This window comes from Rhineura floridana, chromosome 10 (assembly GCF_030035675.1).
Source record: "Rhineura floridana isolate rRhiFlo1 chromosome 10, rRhiFlo1.hap2, whole genome shotgun sequence".
NCBI classification, from domain to species: Eukaryota; Metazoa; Chordata; class Lepidosauria; order Squamata; family Rhineuridae; genus Rhineura; species Rhineura floridana.
The window spans coordinates 75,857,422-75,881,770 of NC_084489.1; the positions used below are offsets into that span (position 1 = coordinate 75,857,422).

At 41.3% G+C, this 24,349-nt stretch overlaps 1 protein-coding gene across 1 annotated transcript in view; it reads left to right on the plus strand.

Annotated features, from left to right (window-relative positions):
* PTPRN2 (protein tyrosine phosphatase receptor type N2) overlaps positions 1–24,349 on the plus strand; it is a 1,065,701-nt gene that overhangs the window by 975,927 nt on the left and 65,425 nt on the right. Inside the window, exons 16-17 of the mRNA XM_061585692.1 lie at positions 1,945–2,018; positions 12,266–12,343. Of these exons, the coding sequence (XP_061441676.1) occupies positions 1,945–2,018; positions 12,266–12,343 (152 nt within the window). The remainder of the gene's footprint in view (positions 1–1,944; positions 2,019–12,265; positions 12,344–24,349) is intronic.

Consider the following 24,349-nt stretch of genomic DNA (forward strand, 5'->3'; position numbering starts at 1 on the left):
GATGGGAAAGAATTCGAGAAACGTCAAATCCTTGGTTAGCCCATCCTTAATCCAAGCCTCCAGCCAATCCCCCCGGCACCATGAATTCCCTAAAACTACCTCAAAACCAAACGCCCCAGAGGCGTCTGACTGCACCTGTAATTCCGCTTCCAGTAGCAGGTCCTCCCTCCAAAAGGAAACCCCATTAAAAACTTGTAAAAAGGACAGCCACACCTCTAAATCAGCACGCAGGGCAGCCGTGACGTGATATCTGTGGTAGGGTCGTGAAAACCCAACCATAGCATCATACACTCGCTGGAGAAATGCCCGGCCTGGTGATACCACCCTACACGCAAAATTCAGATGCCCAGCCAGCTCTTGCAAGACTGCCAAGGAAACTTTCTTGGCCCTAGAAACCTGCTGGAGCTTGACCTGCAATAGGTCAAGCTTGTCCCTGGGCAGCCTATAGCACTGTTCCTCAGTATTGATTTCGATACCAGGAAAGGTCAACACGGGGGATGGGCCTTCAGTCTTTTCTGTGGCCAAGAGGACCCCAAGTTCCCCTGCTAAGTCAGAAAAGTGATACATCAGTTGTTGGCATGCTGCCGAACCCACAGCACCCACAAACAAAAAATCATCCAGATAGTGTGCGACTGAATCAGAGCCTGCCCTCCTCTTGACCGCCCACTCCAAGAATGAGCTAAATCACTCAAAAATGGCACAGGAAATAGAGCAGCCCATAGGCAATGCCCTATCCACATAGAATTGGCCAGAGAAGGCAAAAATGTGTCAGCCACTTCATACTAGAAATTCTAGCAGTTAATATTGTCTTGACCTATCTTGTTGTCTTATAATGTGCTTCAGGCCTCTCATGGTTGATGCTGCTTGCAGAATATGTGACTGCTTTGCACTGCTCACCAATATGATAACATATTTCATGTAAAGGTATTCATTTCAACAGGGCATGTAAAGTTCTTGCACATGGTCAGAAATGCTAGGCATTTGTTGGAAAAAACTATGGCTTAGTTTTTGGATACAAACACCTTTATCCAGAAAGTGTATAATAATATTGGCTTGTAATTAGAACTGCTTGAGCTAGTCATGTGTGAATGAATGAGCACCCGTTGGCTTCAGCAGATAAGCTTAAAAGCAGTTGTTTTCTGTGTTGGGCTTGGAATGAAAAGTGGAGCCAAGAGTTGCCAAGATATAGGTGTTTCCAGGAGATTCTGTGTTCCTTATGCAAAACAAAAAAGCATACTGATTTCTTTTATTTATTTATTTATTTATTTATTTATCTATTTATTTATTATTTATATGAACGTAAGCTCTATAACTGCCACCTTGGTAACAGCATTTGTATGTTAGCAGCTGATGAAGGCGGAAGCTGAAACGTTTTGTTAATACAATAAAAACCTCTGTTTGGTTAATCACAATTACGTTCATATATATATTTAGGTGATTAACGGAATCATAGGGATCCAGAGCAAGCTTAAATCCCTTTAATCTAAACTTGATTTTTTAAGAAGTGTCTTGCTCATACAGAGAAAAACAGGAAGAAATTTGTATGACAATCTGGCATCATTAATGTACTTAGTAGGGGATACTGAATCTGAAACTCAGCCCATGTTATTTTTAGAATTTATATACCACTTCATCATCAAAACCTCTAAGCACAAAATATACATTAAAATTACTGATAAAATGTTTATAGCAGGCTCTGAAAACAATACAGTGAAGGCACATGCCCAGTATCTATTATTTCTCAACATAGTAAGTCCAATACCAAGGATGTTTTTATATGGTTCTCACTATATAAATTAGACTTTCAGAAAGTTCTACATTTAGAAGCAAGTATGCCAAAGATAGGCCAAACAGTATTACTCTGTTCAAACATGCTCTTTAAAAGACCTGTTTTAACATGCACATGAATGCATAATGATTTAATGTTTTCTTTTTCTTCTTAAGATGATCATTGCAGGATATGTTTGAAAGCTGAAAACAGCCATGACAGCTCAGACTACATCAATGCAAGTCCAATTGTAAGTATAATATTGAAAATAAATTACTTTCCCTTTTCTCAATTAAAATATTAATTCTGATGCAAGTAAAAGGTTAATTGTGATGCACGGCACATTAGCACATATTTTCAGGGGTTATTTACCAAAGAAAATGTTTATGTTGCGAATTGTTCTTGGATTTGTTTTATATTATCAGTAGTGGTAACCAGAAAGCTACTTTAAAATCTGACAGTTCACCTTTTCTGTCAAAACTATTTGCAGTTGCTACCCTAACATTATTAGTGTGTCTATTTGTCTTCCTGTGCCTTTTTTCACCAGCAGTTTGCCTGCTTCTGATAGCAGTTATGTACAATCTCCTTACCCCGCTCCCCACTATAGATTTCTGTAAAACTCTCTATGTCTTGGGATGTAGTGATTGTTCATACTGTTCATTATCATTCCTGTAGCTGTGAGAAGAATTGCTTTTTCTTGGTGACAAAAATATTGTAGGGGAAAGACAGCATTATGATGTTGCTGTTATTATTTATATGTATTAGTTGCTTTTTAGCTTATTTTTTCCCCAGAATGGTGAACTCAAAGTAACTTACAGAAACAGACATTTTAAAAGTGTAAAAACAACCTAAAATGCTCACTGTTAATATGTATAAAATAGCCTAATATAAAGTGTATATTTCCTCAGCAAAAGTATTTATCTTGAGGGAAGGCACATGGAACTCTTTGAAGCCAACTAGACACTGCATACTTATTTCATGACAAAATTGGTTAGAAAAGCCATGAGAATTCAGACTAGCAAAACTTGTGGTGTTGCAGGAAGTGAACTGCAGCAGAATCAGAAGCCTTTTTATTGTTTTAGAGTTCATAGGGTAACTGGAATCATCTAGTGTAATCTCCCATTTCTTGCACCTCAGTCCACATTTTTCCAGCCATTACAGTTTCACCTAAATCAAACTGTGTTTGGCTAAAGTAGGTATTTCAACGCGGCTTTATCTTGGTTTAAAAACTGGGTGTCACAGAAGCTGTTCCCTGGTCCTTGGTAGTTTCCAAGAGCAAATCATGTTTTAGGATAGCAGCACAATAGTTTAAAATTCTAGTTCCAACCCCATTGCAGCTTCTTGTGCCTTGATTGGCAGGAACAAATAGCTCTTTAGTGCCACAATTGTCTGGTATGGCTCCATATTTAAAATGTATGAACTATTTTCATGGTAGCCAAGGTAATATTACTTTGTAAATGCAATTAGACAAGTTCTCAGTGGAAACCTTGCACCTGTTAACTTTCATACTGATGGGATAACCAAGGATGGGAGAAACTGCTAAAGAAGCATACCAGATGTGGGACTCCTTTGAAATAGCAGTGATTTGATCTTCCTCATATCTACAATTTTTTTAAAATAAATAAACATGTTCCAGTTGAATAGCTTCCAGTAATTACCATGCCAATAAAATGTCATATTTGGTGCATTTGTGCCATGCAGTGTTTGGATGTTAAGTGAGAATTGCCACATATTCCAAATGGAGAATTAATAATGCTAGAGTTATAAACTATGAATAGGGCTTGCACATTTTATTTCCTCCACCACCCCATTCAGCATGTGAGATGCCTGATGAAGCCAGAGTGTAATATAAAGCAATTACATTCAGGCCTTGAAAAGGGAGGCTTCCAGGGGTGTGCTTATAGTTGTGTATTTCCAGCTTCAGGGTCAGTGGTCCAGCCTCCAGCTGGGGCTCACTCAACCTTGGCTTGAGTCTAAATGAGGAAAGCAATACATGCCAGAGGCAGGGAGGGGGCCCCTTCTCTGCACTAGACAATGAATTGGACACCTGCCTTCATGTTTTTTTCCTCAAAACTGCTTAGCAGGCCCCCATCCCACTTTCCCATCCCTCCCAGTATGTTATGAAAACCCAGGGTTTTGAATTCGTGCACTCAAATGCAACAAGGAAAGAAATCTGCTGAGAGATCTGATCAAGTATCTTGTTGGTTTTTTTTTTAATTATTCTAATGCAGGACTGGGAAGAAGGGATATTTTGAAATCCCTTGGAATAAAACTGAGCTGGAAGCCCTCTTTCTTGTTCTCTGAAATAACATCAAATACTATGGTAATAACTCTGCTGCCAGCAGTTGTATGAAAAGCTTGCAATTACAGCAACAAGGAGACCCTGACTGTGCAGAATAAAACTGTGATAATTACATCTGTCATATTTGTACTTAGTCCTCATTAAATTTCAGGGGAATCATCCAGTAGTAAATAATGTGCAATCTTTGCTTTTAAATCGGAGGTCATGAAAGTAAATGGGAATTCTGTTTTTCTTCTTAGGGTGTTGGAAAGGGAGGAGGGAGCCCATCAACTACATTAACAACAACAAAAAACACCTACCCTTCAGCTTACCTATTATTGAAGCCACCACTGAGGAATGTGATTAACATGACAGTTTGCTCAAACACAGCATACAAATTTTTTCACTGAGAGTAGACTCTGAAATTTGTAATGACATTCAAAACCATATTTATTTCATTCCATTATCATTTTTAAAGGAGAGATTTTGTTAAAAAATGTGTTTTTTTTAAATATTCAGGAATAGGGACAGGGACTAATTAGAGTAATTGTATAATAAAATCATAGAATAGTAGAGTTGGAAGGGGTCTATAAGGCCATCAAGTCCAACCCTGTTTTGTATTTTTATATTCTGTTGTTCACCGCCCAGAGAGCTAATGCTAGTCGGGCGGTATATAAATCTAATAAAATAAAATAAAAATAAATAAAAACCTCCTCAATAAAGGAATCCAAATCAAAGCATTCCCGACAGATGGCTTTTCAGCTGCCTCTTGAACGCCTCCAGTGTCGGAGAGCCCACTACGTCTCTAGGTAATTGGTTCCATTGTCGTACGGCTCTAACAGGAAGTTTTTCCTGATGTCCAGTCGAAATATGGCTTCCTGCAACTTGAGCCCATTATTCCATGTCCTGCACTCTAGGACAATATGTTCTAATATATTATCAATACTGTATATTAGTAATAATTTTGTCATCCTATATAATTTTTATTTTAAATGGAGAAAAGTGATGATTCAGTAGTATCCTACTTTCTGGAAAATGTTCTCTCTCTCCCTCCCCCCCCGTGTATGTTCACAGATGTAAAACATTGTGTTGTGAAAACAAAACTATATCTGATGTTGCCGTTAGTTTTAAACAAAATTAATCTCTTACCATGAAAACCCTATGAACACAGTATCCAAAATGCAACCTCTTGGAGGTCGCTGATTCATAGGGTCGCCATAAGTCGTAGTCGACCTGGAGGCACATAACAACAACAATTTCTCAGAGGTCCTGTAAATGTGTTGGTTTTATGCATATTAAATTTAACCATGCATTTAAGATAAATATGCACTAAGTTAGCATTTGTTGAACAGTCAATGTGCACACACAGAAATGAACTTGGCTAGTTCTTAGCCACAAATATTATATTGCTCAAAACCAAACTAAATAAAAGAAGTCTCAATCTAATGTCATGTTATCTCAATAGCGGCGGAAAAAATACGCAGCTAAACTGGTAAGAAACTAAGGCTGCGATCCAATACATACTTACCTGGGAGTAAGTCCCATTGAACCCAATAGGAGCTTACTTCTGAGTAGACATGTATTGGATTGCAGCTTGAGTTGAGTCACACAGAACAGATATATTATTTGTATAACATATCTTCCCAAGAAATAATGGGATCATGGTTAACCTCTTCTTCTTATCCCCTTAATAACTGGTAGGGCATTATTTGTTGTTGTTGTTGTTGTTCATTAAAATCTAGTTTTTTCAGAACATAAGCATATGCATGAAGTATGTTAAAACAGAAGAATAAAATAACAGTGTCTAAAAATAAAAACCTGATTCTTTTAAACATCAGCATTTACTTGAGGGCAACATAATTATGCAAAAATGACATGAATATTTTAAAAATTCAGATATATGATTATAGCAATGTATTTGTATTCAGTGTGGCATTCTCCAGTTTAAGAATTGTCAATCAATTTTAATTTGGGGACAGGCAGGGAGAGATCTTAGATAGATGATTTGGAATTAAAACACCTCAGGTTTGGGGGGTGGTTTGATCTGATCCCCTGCAGCAGTTCTCTTATGATAAGTCGAAACAAGGTAGATTAGATGGTTCTTCTGGGCTTCTTTTGATTAGTCGTCCTTGCATGCATGATACCAAAATCAGAGCAGTTAATTGTGCTTTGGTTCAGGTGATCCTCAGTCACATTTACTATCATGTAAAATGTGAAACGTTGTAGACCAGCTCACTACCTTGCTTGCTGGAGCAGCTGTGTTACAGTGAAAAATGAGATTTTTGTGAGGGCATAACATGTATATATATTTGAAATTAGTTGATCAAGCCTGAATATATCTGTGTAGATACAGTCTTAACATTCTAAACTATTGCTAATCAGAAAATGGTTTGTATTTATTCCAATGAGCCAATCGTTTGCAGTCTTATTCTCTAAAATGATCTCATTAACCATTTCTGATTTATCTCTCTATAATGATAATTTCTGGACTGTAGAAGAAGAAGCTGTGCTTTGATGTTCAAGATGTTTTAGCATGACATGATTTCATTTAACAACACTTCTCTATCGTTTCTGCACTTGATACTTCTAGATGCCTTTTAGGGATTGTTCAAAAACTTATTCCCAAGCAGTCTAAACATTTTATACTAAACTTTTATTGTTTGATGTTTCCAGCTGGGTTATATTAGTTAACTTCAATTTGAGCAGACTGATCCCAGTGGTGCTAAGATCGTGAATGAACTTCTGTGGTTCAGAGGATTTGGCTGAAAAGTTTATAGAATTTGGCTGAAAGGTTTACACCAGCACCAGCATAGTGTTATGACTTGAACCTTTGGTTCGGTGCTGGTACCGGACTCTGGCTTTGGGTCTGTTGCTGCAGCTCTCCATATAGCTGCACCTTGGCTCTTCTCTTAGGACTTTTTCCATGCCCCACCGATCTAGAATGTGGCATAGCTGAGAATAACATAACTGACTATCAAAGCCTCTTTGGCCTCCATCTCTCTGCCTAGTTATCTTTCACATTTTTATCTTGTCCTTTTCTCGAGGAAGGTGAGGATTTCCACCTAGTGACTTTCATAGCTGAGTGGGATTTGAACCTGAGTCTTGCCAGTCCAAATACTTTATGTACTCCTAAAGACATTTTAAAAGGGACAGCAATCACTTCCTTACTACAGTGACTCAGAGTAAAAAGAAACAGCAAGAGGTCACTGGTAGGCTCCTCTGTCAGTCTTGACTAATGCTTCTTGGCTTGGAACCTACTCAGTGATATTGTTTGCACGTAGCACTAAACTATAGTTTAACACATCCTTTCCCAACCTTTGGGTCCCAGATGTTGCTGGACTACAATTCCCATCACTCCAGACCATTGGCCATGCTAGCCAAGGCTGATGTAGTCCAACAACATCTGAGACCCAAAGGTTGGGTAAGGCTGGTTTAGCACAAGCACACAGGCTCCCAGAGGGAAGATCACAGCTGCTTTGCTTCTTCTCTGCTGCTGCTGTGACCTAAGTCATGGTTTGACTTGGCATGTCATCTGAATCTGGGCTTTTGGTTGGTCTCACTCCAGACAAACCACAAGCTGTAACCAAGGTTGTTTCTTGGGTTTTCAGCTCTTGGCTTACAGCAGTGCAGCAGCAGAAGGGCCAGGGTTGAACTTTTATTTCTGACTTCCTGTATCATATCAGTCTTGCTGATATGCTTCTCACTGCTTGCCTGTCCTAGTGTCCCCAAGATCTGATCCTGTTAATTGTTTCCCTCTGTTGCCTGATCCAGCAAACTAGTTTTCCATCATCCTACTATGCTGGTGTGGCACTGCCAGAGTCAGGAGGGGGGTGGATACAGCACAGCGTCTTTAAGTGACCTAAAGACATTAAAGTGGGACGGTATTTTCTTACTGCAGCCTGTATCAAGATAGGGGCCTGCATGTTTGCAATTTTTTTAAAAAGGACCTTAGTACAAAATGGAACAAAGCTGGACAGTTTTGCAATACATACCAAATACACAGCACCACTTTTGCTGCCATTGTTCATGTTAGTGTCATGAGATCTACAGTTGTTTAATGGGTTTGGGCTGTACATCTATTTAGATTCTTGCATTTCAGCTGAACTGAGTTGTGGACTGCTAATTGTTACAGTTTGTCTCCATATCCTCCCAAATATATTTAGCATTTGGAATTTTAAAATGTGCAAGTTAATAAAGGCATGCATTATTATTTTCAATTCGTTTAATCTTGGCAGGAGTCTGTAAATTCATTTATTAGCATAAAGTGGAGCTTTTTGCCATCTTGGATATTCTCTGAGAACATACGCATGCTAGGCACTGCCAATCTTTAGTAAAACTGATAACCTTTCGTCTCTTTGTTTTGCTCCACATCAGTAGTAGATAACAGGCAATTAAAAAATTTACATTCATTGAAGTGATGTAATACATGCAAATTAGAAAGTGACCCAGCTATTTCTTTATGCAAACTAGTAATCCTAACCTGCATGTGTCTTCTCCATAGCTGCTTTCTGTTCACTAGAATGTAATAATTGCAAATGTCTGCCTTATTGTTAACTTGATGATACGTTTGACCAGTCTTTCCTCATTATGATGTCTGCAGTGCTCAAACAGCATCTTTCTGACAGTAGTTGATTTATACTATAAGGCCAAGAGTGGTCTTTCCTGATTTATCAAATAGTGGAGTGTTTAGAAGCATTTTTTCTGTGACAGTGGCATTTACCTCATCACTGATTCAGTTTGCCTGTTCTGTTCTGTTGCAAAGTTTGGCCCATTTATTTTGGTGGCTATGCTTGAAATGTCAGCATTTATTTAGACACGTTAGGAGTGGACAAGTAGGACAAAATAAAATGTCATGTAATCCAACATCTTACCCAAAGTTTTCTACCAGCCTGCAGGTTCTAGTCCAGGAGTAGCCAACAGGGTACCCTCCAGCTGTTGTGGACTACCACTTTTGTCAGCTTCAGCCAGCATGGCCAATAGCAAGATATGATGAGAGTTGAGTGCAATAATATCTGGAGGGCACCACATTGGCTACCCCTGTTATAGTCTATCCTTAACCTGGTCATACTGGTTTTCCATGTGCAGGGATTCCCCCCCCCAAAAAAGAGCATTCTCATACATTCAGTGTGCCACCAGCAGTCTGAAGTAATCCAGTGCAAGAATAGTTTTAGTGATGAGCTATTGAGTGATAAACCATTTGCTTAGACCATGAGTGGTTAACTTGTAGCCCTCCAGATGTTGCTGGAGTATAACTCTCTGTCATTTTTGACCATTGGCCATGGGAGTTGAAGTACAACAGACCTGGACTGGACACACCTCAGGCTACTTTTTCTTTTTTTACCAATGAGAACCCTAAGATCCCTAAGATCCACCAACTAGATTCAGTTGCTAAAGACATGTAGTTTAGAGCTAAAGAGCAGGGTGCCTCTGACCACATTCTGACTCAAGGATTTTGTTTTCAGTACTAGAACTAAAGTGAGCTGCCAGTCCTCTCACATAAAAGTCCATGTCTGATTAGCTTTCTTCATTTCAGCCATCTAATTTAGATGGGAAAGTTGTTTTGTTGTTGCTATTATTAAATAATTGGGAGTCAGAAATCCTTATTGATCTATTTCAAATCACCCAGAGATATACCAGTAGGTGCTTTGACCCACCCCTGGTCTAGATTGTGACATACTGCATCCTGCATTCATTGGAAATGATGTCCAATGACTCCAGACAGGACAGGCCATCTCACCTCCTTCCCCAAGGCCATTGTTCCCATTAGCCAGGTCTGTGTGCTGTCATATTTGCCTTGGTGTGTGTTTCAGGAGGGAAAAGATAAAACTGTGTTATGAAGAAGCACAGTATTTCCAAATGTCATATAGATGAAAGGGAACTTCTCAATATGCATCTGCTAAAGTTTTGAAACAAAATAAAACTGAACTGTTATCTACAAGAATCACCCAGCATATGTTACAATTATACTGTTTTTTTTTTAAAAAAATGTATTATATTTTTTTAATTGAAAGGTGGATTCAGGGATGTGTTTTTTGCCAATTCTTTCAATCTGGGGAGCCACTCGCTCATATGAGCAGTGGTTGGATGAGATCTAGAATTGCACAACTAGTTCCATCCTCCCAAAGGGTCTTTGGACCTGTGGTTCTTTGAACAGTAACACACCCTACTGAGTAGCATGCTGCTTTTTAAATTATAGCAATGGCCATCTCCAAGATGCTGGATACACCTGAAGTAGCTTTTGGGATCCTTGTCAATGTAATATGTGCTGAAACATAGTGGACCACAGACACCAAAAATATGAAATGTGGATTTGATGTCATGGAATTGGCTACGGCTAAGGTCCCAAAACTCCTGGGTGAAGCATAATATTGATCTCATAAGCAAAATCGCCTCATAAATAAGGAGAGCTTTTTGCAAATTATGATTTCAGGCTTGACATAGGAGATCTGTGATTGCATCACCAGATTTTTTTTAAAATGATGGAAATGTAGCAGCAGCACTGGAAGAATAGCCCCAGAATATCATTCCATGTCCCTATGCTACTGTGTGTTGTGCAGGGAAAACAAAAATACACGCATCTATAATTTTCTCCTAGGGGACAAACAGCAGCATGGGGGCATTTTGCCATTGGAAATTGGAAAAATGATTTGGCATGAAAGAGTTAAAGTTCAGCTTTCCCAGCTGGCAACCGCTCACGGCTACATTTTAGTTAAAAATACAACCTAACAAGTTGGAAAACGCTGTCACAAATCTTCCAATTAACATGTAGTTTGACCTTAGAATGGCTTACTCATGTTTATAAATATTAATATTATATAGTGTAATAGGGTGCTGACATCTGCTATTGCTTAATTTTTTTATAAAACCTGTATGGGGGGGTTGGTTGATCCAACTGCTCAGTACTATTTAGTACTTGTTGAGATAATTGAGATTTGTGCTCCTGTAACTGCAAGCATAACGTCAAGCTTGTTCATGACTATGTGTGTATGTTTTAATTCTATCTAAGGATTACAATCAATGGTTTCCCCCCCCCTTGTGTTTAAATTCCCATCAGCCGATCTTGTCCGTATCAGGAGAACAGGGCCAAAGATTTAAGACCTGAAACTCACCCATCAGTTTGAAAACGCTCATTGTAACTACCTAATCCTATTTACTCTTCACAGCTTTGTTTCTCAGGTTCTCTTTTTTCCTGCTCGGTCAGTCGATGAAATAGATGTAATAATTAAGTTTTTAAACAGAACTTCCTCTATTGAGGGTTACAAGCCTACATTTTAGATAAACTAACCAGAAAGGCCAGAATTGAGTTTGTTCTTCAATTTTGGCTTGTTTTTAGATGCATGTGCCCTTAAGTGCCATGATGGAAATGGAATACATACTTAAATTTATTTATTTATTTATTTATTTATTTCAACTTTTATACCGCCCATAGCAAGCTCTCTGGCCATGTACATAAGATAAAAACACTTACAAACAATTTAAAACCAGCGATCATCCAATTATAACAAGGTGTGTCATATGACTGTCTGTTAAAACATTAAATACAAATAATAAACTATTAAAAAATATTAAAAATATTAAAATATTAAAATGCCTGGGCAAAGAGGAAGGTTTTCACCTGGCGCCGAAAGGATAGTAATGTAGGCGCCAGGCGAACCTCGTCAGGAAGGGTGTTCCATAGTTCAGGGGCCACCACCGAGAAGGCCCTCTTTCTTGTAGTCGCCTTCCGGGCGTCTCTCTGAGTAGGCACCCAGAGGAGGGCCTGCAATGTTGAGCGCAGTGTACGGGTAGGTTCATATCGGAAGAGACGTTTCATCAGGTATTGCGGGCCCGTGCCGTGTAAGGCTTTATAGGTTAAAACCAGCATTCCTAATGCCCTATATTGAAAAATGTTTGAAGTGATTTGTAGGTTGCTATGAAACAGAAAACCCCAAGTAAATGCTTTTTGTCAGCAAATGTTTCTTAAATGATTTCATGTTACATATTTAGAACATAGATCATTGATCTTGTGACATCTTAGTATTAGATTAGAAGTCCTGTTATGTTGAGGAAGGGAGCTCTTATTCTGAGGAAATAACATACTTCTTGCTCTTTTCAAGAGATGAGGGAAATGCTGATCAGTTCACTAATGCATTGCAAAATTGCTGTTTTCCCAATTTTATGGCATTTTTTACGCTATTCTTATTGAACACTGGGTCTAATTGCTTTTTCCTTTTCAGATGGACCATGATCCTAGGAACCCTGCTTATATAGCTGCTCAGGGAGCCCTGCCTTCTACTGTCGCAGACTTCTGGCAGGTAAAAGTCTTGGCTAATTGCTTTTAGGAAGCTACCTTTATGCAGAGTCAGACCATTGGTCCATCGGGCTTAGTATTGTCTACACTGATTGGTGGTGACTCTCCAGGGTTTCAAACAGGGAACATTTCCAGTCCTGCCTGGAGATGCCAGGGATTGAACCGACAACAAAGCAAATGCTCTGCCCCTGAGCAATGGTTCACTCCCCTATTTTCTTTTAATTTGCATATTCAGTTCTTACTGTGTCTGGAGTGTAATAACATTGTGAACCTGCTGCAAAATACTGTGGTTGTGGACTTTCATATTATGTCATTTTAAGCTGTTTTCCCTTCACTTCTTGGTGCAAAGTCAAATCCTTACATGAGAGTTTTTTTAAAAGAAAAATATAGTATGTCTGCATCATATATATGTTTTAGATTTGGGTCCTCTCTTTCAAACTGTAATGTTCCATTTTAAAGTCATATTTATTTTTATATTTTATTGTATATTTTAAATGTTTTATAGACTGTTTTCTTTTATCTGATGATTTGTGTTATTGGGTCTGTGACCATACAATAAATTGTTGTTGTTAACTAGATTTGGTGGAAGTGAAATCACGGCATACCTGAATTGCAAGAATTGTTCCTATTTCATATCCAATATGTGGATTCACCACTGATCTAGACAAGTTTCATATTTTTGTTATGTAACATTTGTGTGACTTAAACATGGAAGCAATTGTTAAGCACCTGCTGCTTACTTCTTTTGGAAAAACATCTTAGGCAATTCAGTTTTAAGCATGCTCACTATGAATTAATGTACATCTACATATATTGGCCTAATTTTCAGGTAGGGTGGTATTTAATTTTCTAGTTTTCAGGTAAGGTGGTATCTCAGAGAAAGTCTCTGAACTCAGTGGGACTTAAAACATATTTAAATATGGTTAGGATTGTGTTCTACATGAGTTTAGATCCAGAAATTAAACAGATGTATGAAATATTAGTTTAGAAATAATCCTTTAAATTCTATGCAGGATGTTTAGATTTTAGTGCTGAAGCCTGAAGCAGATAAGCATGGGCCCTGCATAAGCTGTACTGACTATGCTGTATAGTTTGGTCATTAGCCACCCTAAATACAGTAATGCCTCAGTTAACAAAGTAGATGCATTCCTGGATATTACTTTAACAGAAACTTTGGGGCCAGAGGTAGGAATAGCATGGAAAGAATAGGGATAAGTTCCTGCGCTCGCTCATACTATAGAATAGATGGTAGAGGCAGCTTCAACAGGAGCGGTAAAGGGCACCTACCCAGCATCCACCTCTCCCCTACTTTCCCTCTCCCCACCCTTCTCCTCCTCTGAATCATATTGGATCCTTCCCTCCCCAGCCGTGGGAGAAAGCAAGAGATCTCTTCAATGCAAAGCAAAGACACAGGCTTGTCAGTTTCTCCCCAGCAAAGCAAAGGTGCAGGCATGAAAGTTTATCCATAGCAAAGCAAAGACAGAGCTGGTCAGTTTCACTTGAAAGCAAAGACACAGGCCTGAAAGTTTATCCATAGCAACGAAAAGCTGGTAAAAAGGCTTGGTTAAAAGGAGCTTCCAGATTCCTTAACTGAGGTATTACTGTAGTAGTTTGTATAACATGTGGCATGCTACCAGAAATGCTATCAAATAGCCACAAGGTTCTAAAGTGATTTGCTTCTGTCAAATAACAAGATACTAACCCTAGGTAAGGTAGAAAGAACAAAGCAAACAGTAGTTCAGGAGTGGGGGACCTTTGGTCCTCCAATTATTGCTGAACTATAACTCCTATCAGCCCCAGCAAGCAGGGCCAATGGCCAGGGACAGTGGGAGTCATAGTTCGGCAACATTTGGAGAGCCAAAGGTTCCCCAAAATTGCAGCAATTCATGAAGTTTCCTTCTTGTATCTACTCTTTCAACATTTTAAAATCCAGCTTTAAAAGGTACGAGTTTATATAGCTGTGTAGGAAAAAGGGAATTACTTAGCACATCTAGTATGCACCATAGTAATTTTTTTGTCTTGGTATGTCCATGCATTCATCCTGTGCCATCTTTCATTGTGCTTAAAATATGATATTCTAAGTCTCTTAAAATGTCATTTTAAATTTTATTTTTGCCAGTTATGTACCACCTCTTGGCAGTTGGTCCACTGATTTAGAAGAATAACCTGAGACAGGATTTTTCTAAATAAAAGATGCAAACCTAAAATAGGGATGTCAGGCCATCTGAAAACAAATGTCCTCAACACAAAGAGCCCCAGGAAATGTTGTATTCCAGAATACTTGATGGTGCCTTCTAAGTGCTTGAGTGTTGGAAAAGCACATTTCCCAATGACTATCTGTGCATACTCAAAATCTGGGAGGCACTCGATTTGCAAATTGTGCCTGGCAGATCGTAAAAGTAGTGGGTATGGTGGGCTCACAAGGTATGTCAGCCTGCCATAGATGAAAAAGCAATATTAGCATCACTTGTGAAAACATCCCTGGAAAGTATGCACCGCTTTTGTAGTCTCCTGCCCTTTCCTTCATTTCTCAAACTTTCTATAACTGATGTTTAGCACCAGTTGCAAAATAAAGAATGCTTACCATACCAAAAGCACCCAGTTTGTCCACATCTAAGAGCTGTAATTTGAACACTACTGCCACTACTTATACAGGTTTATGTAACCAATTTTCACATGGGCTTCTGTTCCTACTGCAAGTCTTTCAAGGCTGTTGTAGAATTCAGCTATCTGGCTTATACTGCCCAGGACCAGAGTGACACCACAGCAGCCAGAGGAATACTTACATTCTCTAATACAGGAGTATTAATGCATAAAACCCTACTCCAGAGTAGATCAGCCTTGGAATTGTGAATAGGCTTGAGGTTAAAGAGGAGAGTTGATGGGAGAACCAAAATACAACCTGCACTTCTATATCAGTAGTGCCATATTAGGTTATTGCTTGTTAAACCCTACTTTTCACATTTAAACCAGTGCTGTCTCATTTCCTTGTAGTTCTTTAGTAGCGGGAGTGCTTGGGTGAGATCACTGGCATTGATAAGGATAAATAACCCCCTTAGTCTGTTGTACCTTCCAAATGTTACTTTCATTGCAGTCACGCCATCTTGACACGTATGCACTTGTTGTTTTGCTGTATTCCTGGCCTTATAAGGCAATGTTCTTTTGTAACAGTTTGTGACTGAAATTATGGGATGCAGAGACAGAGCCCAGGCAAAGTGTATAAGTATTCTCTGTTCTTTGCATTTTGGCGCGCTGTTGGCTGAGCTTGACTCCCTAGCGCCTTGCTGCAGCAATAAAACTTTGTTATACCTACCTTGATCTAGTAATGCTTATTCTCAAGGACATCCCTTATCATTTGGCGACCCAGGTGGGACTCGAGAATAGTGCATTATTGTAGATTGTGGTATTCCACCTCTCTTTGCAAGTGGACTGGCGGGGCAAGGGCCCGGCCGAACGTCACCAACGGGAGCGCGCCGAACGAAGATTTACTGTTCGCCCTGCGGCACGAACGGCCGGCTCCTTCTCCAGCACCTCCGCTAGAGACTAAGGGGGTAAAACAAACTTTCCAGTAAAAGACCGCCGGGCATGGGAAGGGACTGATCCACCAACACACAGGAACAGGCGAGTATAGTGGGTCCCTTAGACAGTTCTGGCCAGTCCTTAAGGACTGAAGGGGGGACAAGGCCAGTCCCTCACCTGGAGTCATAGGAAACGGGTTGGTGGGTTTCCTGTTGGCATGAATGGTGAATGAGTGGAGTGAAACATTCGAAAGTGTGTTGCCCAGTGACGAAAGTCCGGAGTAAAGGTACCTCTGGACCTGGCTAAGCACTAGTGTTTCCCGCTCCTAGTGCCTCTGGCTCCAGGCCAAGTATCACCGAGGACTAGTAAGCGCTGGTGGTGACCACAAATAGAGCGGAATTCACTGAGAAAAGAAAACCCTCTTGTTGACCTCCCCGTAGAGACCCCTTACTCTACGGCGCCTTACACCCGCTTTTGTGTTTACTATCCTAATAGATATTAGGAATAGGCAGGATGGGAAAAGGGCAGAGTACTCCCTTAGATGTGGCCACTGCCCAGTTTAAAAATTACTTTGACCTGACAAAATGTAACCTGAATACAATGAAGACCAAATGTGAGGAAACATGGCCTAACATGGCCCCTAGTTTCATTTGGTGGCCACCGGAAGGAACCTTTTATGTACCGGCCGTCGCAAGACTGTTTAACTATGTGATAGTTGATACAAATCCGGGAATACTGCCTGATGATGCCGGTTACGCTCTAGGCTGGTTGGAACTGAGTAAACACCCGCCCAAAACAGTTAAGGCCATCCAGAAGAAAGAAGGTGATGGACCTGCCAGATTGATGATAGCGCAGTGTAAAAGCCAACCAGAAAAAAGAAAGTCAAGACTACCGGTGTTGGAAGATTCCCGGCCCCCTGAATTACTACCACCATATGTGGCAAATACTGCGAGGCCCCAGCCCCCCAAGAATTCTGACAGAGATCAAGAACCAGATTCAACCCAGCCGAATTATAATTCCAGTGATTCTCCACTCCGTCTATATCCAGAACTCTCGCAGCTGTCTGTTGACATACGGCCTATCGTGCCATCTGCCCCGCCTGAAGTTCAAAGACTTACCCCCGTGCAGACTAGAAACCAAAGCCGTATCAAAAAAGAAGGAATACTGACAGCGCCAGTTCGAGTTACGGCGGGAATAGTACCCCAGACTGATGATGATGGACAAGTACAAGGAATAGTAGTGGAAACTCGGTCTTATGTGCCCTTTTCAACTGCAGATTTATTAAACTGGAAAAATCATGGTCCCTCTTATGAAGCAGATACAAAGAAATTCATTGACATGCTGGAAGGCATAATTCAGGCTCAAAACCCGACATGGGCAGATATTCAGCAATTAGAGGCATATTTGTTTACAAGTGAGCAGCGTCGCACTATCCAGGACAACATGGAGAGTGCCGTACGACAGGCAGCTACAGCCGCAAATCAAGCTGATCCGTCAATCTGGGTAAGGGAAAGAGCCCCACTCACCAATCCGAATTGGGGTCTAAATACAGCCACAGGACAGGCTGCCCAGGCAGACTATCAAGCGCTCTTCCGGGAAGAAGTTGATGAATATGCAGAAAATTCATGATGTGGTCCAGAAGAGGGAAGAAACACCCGGCGATTTCTTGGAAAGATTGCAGGAAGCATACCGAAAATACAGTCCCCTAGACCCTGAAGAGGAAGGGAATAGGTCTATCATAGTAATGAGTTTTGTGGCACAGTCAGCTCCTGATATCCGGAAGAAATTGCAGAAGACCGAGAGGTTTGAGGAAATGACCCTATCACAATTAAAGGCTATAGCGGACAGGGTATATACCAACCGGGACGCCGAGGAAGCTAAGGAAAAAGATAGGAGAATGAAGGACAAAGCATGTTTACTGGCCGCAGCATTGCAAGGGACAGCTGGGCCAATTAGAGGAAGAGGCAGGGGCATGGATAGAGGAAGAGGAAAGAGAAACGTGGACCGTCCAGTTTTGGATCGGAACCAGTGTGCATACTGTAAGGGATTTAATCATTGGAAAAATGAGTGCCCAGAAAGAAATCAGAATAGTCAACGGCGAATGGAAGCTGAAGGAACCATGACGGAGATCAGAGGGTTGCTCCGGGAACGAGGAAGGCAACAGGGAATAGGATACAGAGGGAGAGGCAGAGGCGAAGGAATTCAGAGAGGAGATGAGGACGGATTATACCCTGTCCAACCTTAGGGAGGCCTACGGGCAAACCCCCCTGAGCCCGTATTGGAAATGGAGATTGGGGGAGTAACAGTCGCAGGACTAGTAGATTCAGGGGCCCAACGGTCTGTTTTAAATCAACCCCTTGGGAGTTGTAGCAAACATACAACTCCCATCATCAGAGCATCAGGGAAGTCTGTCTTGGCAATTAATTTAAAGGGGCAACCAGTGGCAATTGGATCTCAAGTACTTTTCCATGAATTTTTGTATATGCCCGAGTGTCCTGTCCCTCTTATTGGAAGGGATCTTCTGTGTAAAATGCAAGCTACCCTGGAATTCAGCCCTTCGGGCCAGGTGAAGATGAGTACCCCCGCCACAGAATTACCCGTACTGTTATGTCCAATACAGGAGGCTTGGAGATGTTATACATCAGTGTGTGTCGTGAGGGAAAGGACGTCTGAAGAGTGGGAAATGATACAATCTGTACCTGGGGTGTGGGCTGAGAACAACCCGTCAAGTTTAGCAGTACGTGCAGAACCAGTCCGAATTACCCTGAAACCTCAAGCCAGCCCTATACAACTTAAGCAGTACCCAATTCCAAGTGAGGCCAGAGAACCAATTCAACATCACCTTAACAGGCTGATGGAGTTAGGGGTGCTGACAAGTATTACTTCTGCATGGAACACACCTTTGCTACCTGTTAAGAAGCCAGGGACAGAAGGCGATTATCGTCCAGTACAGGACTTGAGGGCAGTAAATGAATCCGTCATATCCATGACCCCTATAGTACCTAACCCCTACACTTTGTTGGGAAGAATACCTGGAGGGAGTACTATCTACACAGTAATTGATCTGAAAGACGCGTTCTTCAGCATACCGTTGGCTGCAGAAGCAATACCTTTGTTTGCCTTTACTTGGGAAGATGTCCAAACAGGAGTTACTAGCCAGTACTCTTGGACCCGGCTGCCCCAAGGGTTCTGCCACTCCCCATCTATTTTTAGCCAACAGTTGAATAAAGACTTGATCAGCTGGCAGGAGGAAAATGGGCCCTTGTTAATTTATGTGGATGATATTTTGTTCCCCAGCCCAGACTTTGATACTTGTTGGAAATATTCCAAATCTTTGTTGCAAACCTTGGAGGCCCTGGGTTACCGGACAAGTCAGAAGAAGGCCCAGATCTGTCATCTGGAAGTAGAATATTTAGGATTTATAATCCAGAAAGACCAGAGGTACCTTAGTCCGGCTCGTACTGCTGCAATACGTTCACTACCGAGACCTGAAACTAAGAAAGAGCTCCGTACATTGTTAGGAATGGCCGGGTATTGCAGGATATGGATTCTGGACTATGCCACCATTACAAAACCATTATATTCCATGTTACAAGAATGGAGGCCAGAAACTGCCCCTTTAGATTGGGAGCCCTCCCACGTTGCGAGCTTGGAAAAACTGAACAATGCCCTGCTAAACCCACCAGCATTAGGGATACCCGATACGACAAGACCATTCAAACTATTTGTGGATGATAGAAGAGGAGTTGCGGTGGGAATGCTGACCCAAGCCTTGGGCTCCTGGGAACGCCCCGTGGCGTATCTAAGCAAGAAATTGGACCCCGTAAGCCAAAGCTGGCCAGGCTGCTTGAGGAGCATTGCGGCTACATCCTTGTTGTTAACTGAAGCATTGAAACTCACCTTCGGGCAAACCATTCAAGTGACTGCATCACACTCCATTCGAAATCTGCTGGAAAAACAAGGGCCAAAATGGATGACGAGTTCCCGTTTAATTAAATATACTGCCCAGTTGTGTGAAAATCCAAACGTGATTGTACAGGATAGGGCAACATTGAATCCAGCTACATTAATGCCAGTGCCAGAGCAAGAGCCAGTACACGATTGTGAAGAAATAATGACTAAAGTGTTCTCCAGTAGACCGGACCTAAAAGATCAGCCATTAAGGAAGAGACGATCCCTATTCTGCGACGGAAGTAGTTACTTACAGCAAGGGACTAAAGTAGCAGGATACGCAGTAGTGGAACAAGGAGGACATATAGTCCGGCATGGCAAGCTGCCCCCAGGAACTTCGGCCCATAAAGCTGAAATTATAGCACTTACTGAAGCCCTACGGGAAGGAACAGGACAGGAAGTGACAATCTATACAGATAGTAAAAACGCTTTCCTCACCTTGCAAGTGCATGGAGCCCTGTATAAGGAAAGAGGATTCCTCACCTCTGAAGGAAGGCCTATAGCGTACGCACATGAAATCAGGGCACTCTTAGATGCAGTGTGGAAACCTAGGGAAGTGGCTGTGGTACATTGTAGGGCTCATAAAAGACAGGATGGTCCGGTCCATCAAGGAAATGCTCAGTCCGATAAAGCAGCTAAGTCTGCAGCTCTTAAAGCCCCCCCTGTTGCCAGGAGTTTTGCTCACCTGTATTATGTAGAAGTTCCCACGGATGTGGGAAGTCCTGTCTACACTTCAGAGGAAAAAAGAGAAGCTCAAGATTATAGTTACCGGGATGTGAGTGGATGGAAAGTCTTGCCTGACGGTTGTGTCTGGATACCTCAAAATTTGGCTCATCCTATAGTTTCCAGGGTTCACCAACAATGCCACCTGGGAAAGATAGCTCTGGAAACGTTGCTAAAGAAATGGTATTATATTGACCATATATCTAAATGGTGTGATATAATCACCAAAGAATGCCTTACCTGTGCACAAGTGAATCCTCGTCGCGGACCAAATCTGACCCCAGGAGCCATACTGAAGGGCACTAGGCCCTTTCAAGTGATTCAGGTTGACTACAGCCATATGCCAGCCGCTTGTGGACTAAAGGTATTGCTCGTTGCTGTTTGTACTTACACTGGATGGATAGAGGCTAAACCAGCAACAGGAGAGACAGCAGCTGTAGTGTCAAAATTTATTTTGGAAGAAATTATTCCTCGATATGGTCTACCAATACAAATCAATTCTGATAACGGACCAGCATTTGTAAATACTCTAGTGAATAGTCTATCAACGGCATTAGGGTTGACTTGGAAGTTACACTGTGCATGGCGACCACAGAGTAGTGGAATGGTTGAGAGGACAAATCAGACCATCAAGGCTCATCTCACTAAGTTATGCATAGAGACTAAAGAAAAATGGCCTCGGCTGTTACCATTAGCCTTATTACACGCCAGATGCACCCCACGAAGCTCAGGCTACACTCCGTATGAATTAATGTATGGCAGACCACCACCTCTGCCAACTGGAGTTGAGGTATTGGAAGACCATGGACAAGTACGCCTTCAGAAACAACTGCAGGCTCTGAATAGGATTGTTGGACAGTTACAACAGTATACTGATCCCAGTCCATTACAAGTTACAACTAACATGCACGCCTTTGAGCCAGGGGATTTAGTATGGGTCAAGGTATGGGATGATAAACCATTGCAGCCTAAGTGGAAAGGTCCATTTGCAGTAATAATGGTTACTCCCACGTCCTTGAAGGTTGAAGGGCAGACTCCATGGATTCACTGGACCAGAGTGAAACCAGCAGCGAATCCAGAATGGGAAGTAGTAACCAACACACCAGGGGCGTTGCGGATGAGGATCCGGAAGCGTGCCACTACTGGAAGCAGGGACGCGACGGGAGAAGCCTCCTCGGGACCGGCAACCGAGTGAGCGAAACCACAGAGGGTGCTGCATCCCCTACTTACCTGGAAGAAGTAGTGGGACACCGCCCGAAGATCCAGATCTGTCCAGAAATAGCAATTATGTCCTGTTGTAAATTGTCTTATGTGATCATTTTGTTTCAGTTCTTAGTTCTTTTGATTCTGATATTGTTTCCCCCTTATTGTCAAGCATCTGAACCCCCAGGCATGTGTCAAAATTGCCAAGAAAATACCTTTCTAACATTGGTAAATCAAGTGGCAAAAGAATTTAATTTGTCAAATTGCTGGATTTGTGGAAATCCTCAAGGGTTTCCTCAATGGCCGTGGATGGCAATTCCCTTAAACCCTAAATGGTTGTTAAGCAACAAGAGTGATGTTCATAATGGAAGTGACCTTTGGACTACTAATCACAATTGGGAAGTCCGCTGGAATCCTGGAGGTCATTATTGCATACAACAGAATCTGTCGGAGGGGATCTTGGTCGGAAAATCATATTGCAATTGGACTATGCAATGGGAACAATTTTGTATTATTGCCTACTGTCCCATTACGGATTGTAGCAAAGAAATGCATAGGTGGAATCAAACCCATATTCAATTGAAAAATGGTACTTGGTGTGTCTGTACTCCTGGTAGTGAAAATCCACTTATAAACTGTGATGTGGTATGTGATGCAGCAAATTCCACCACATTATTATGTCAGTTGCATAACTGTACCTCAGATCAAATACTTGAGGATTGGGCCTGGCAATGGCGCCATCCAAATGGAACCATAGTAATGGGGTTCAGTCAATACTGGAGTATAGTAAATGATACCAGGACTGGTAGAAGTTGTAAATTTAATAACTCCACAGGAATATGGAAATGTACACTTCAGGGGACAAAGGCGGCATTGCTGACAGGGCCATTGGGAAATAAGGATACAAAATATTTCTCATATGAACATCGAGCTCCACAATTACCTGACTCAATCCGATATGCCCTAAAAGGACATTACTGGATATGTGGTCATAAAGCATATGCCATCCTGCCAGTAAATTGGACAGGTACCTGTTATGTAGGAATCATTCAACCCATGTACACCTTAAAAGGGGAAAATCTAAATCCCTTAGTTCCAGTGTTTGCTGATGACAAAGATGCTCGGAGAAAGCGGACCATAGATACAAGTATAGCCAAAGGTCAGGGAAATGATTGGGAGGACGAATGGCCACCCGAAAGAATCATTGCCACTTATGATCCTGCGTCCTGGGCACAGGATGGTATGTGGGGCTACAGGACTCCTATTTATATATTGAACCGTCTCATCCGGTTGCAGGCGGTAGTGGAAATAATCACAAATCAGACTGCTGGAGCGCTGGATCTCCTAGCAGACCAATCCGCTCAAATGAGGGAAGGTATTTTGCAAAATCGTTTAGCCCTGGATTATTTATTGGCTAAAGAGGGTGGAGTTTGCAAATTGTTAAATCTGACAGAATGTTGCTTAAAGATTGACAACAATGGGCAGGCTGTAAAAGATCTTACAAATAAGATGAAGAAACTCGCCCATGTACCCATACAAACCTGGAAGGGAATAGATTTAGGTGATTGGAGTTCGTGGTTCAATTGGTTTGGAGGATTGAGAGGGTTAATAGGTATTGTCACTGTATTATTATTGTTATGTTTGTTGTTGCCATGTGTTTTGTCAGTAATCGTAAATCGCTTTAAAAGTATAATTTTAGGTACAGTGGAAAACCAGGTAGCCCGACAGATGGTGTTACAAGCCAACCGATATCAGCCAGTACCTCAAGAAGAAGAAGAAAAAAATCATTTGTAGTACAGTATTGTGTAATACTTTAATTATTAAAAATAAGAAGTTAAAGTATTAAAGGGGGGAATGATAAGGATAAATAACCCCCTTAGTCTGTTGTACCTTCCAAATGTTACTTTCATTGCAGTCACGCCATCTTGACACGTATGCACTTGTTGTTTTGCTGTATTCCTGGCCTTATAAGGCAATGTTCTTTTGCAACAGTTTGTGACTGAAATTATGGGATGCAGAGACAGAGCCCAGGCAAAGTGTATAAGTATTCTCTGTTCTTTGCATTTTGGCGCGCTGTTGGCTGAGCTTGACTCCCTAGCGCCTTGCTGCAGCAATAAAACTTTGTTATACCTACCTTGATCTAGTAATGCTTATTCTCAAGGACATCCCTTATCAGCATGTGTGATTTATTATTGTATTGGCTAAAGATAGCCCATCAGGATTTGGAAGCCTACTAGCAACTCATAAAAATAGGAGAATTATTAAAGAATATGGCTCTTCACATTTGCTTGGGCTACATTTGTTTAGTGGCTAAATGCCAAAGTCTATAAAATTGAAACTGGGATGACCAGTTGGCTTGAATTAGGAAGATTAGTTGTGAGTAAACTGGCTATTTTAAGGGCTAATCCTGGTGTTACTCTTCACCCCATGGGAAGCACTAGCCCTAAGCTGAGAGTGCCCCGTATCTGTTTCAAATATATGTTCTTAAAATCCACCATCAGGTAATAAAATTGCATTCTTCCCAAGATTTCTTATGTTGAGTTTGAACTGGGACAGCATGGTAGAAACATGTCTTTCCAGTTTTGGAAGAGCTTCATCGGTGGCCAGTTTTGTT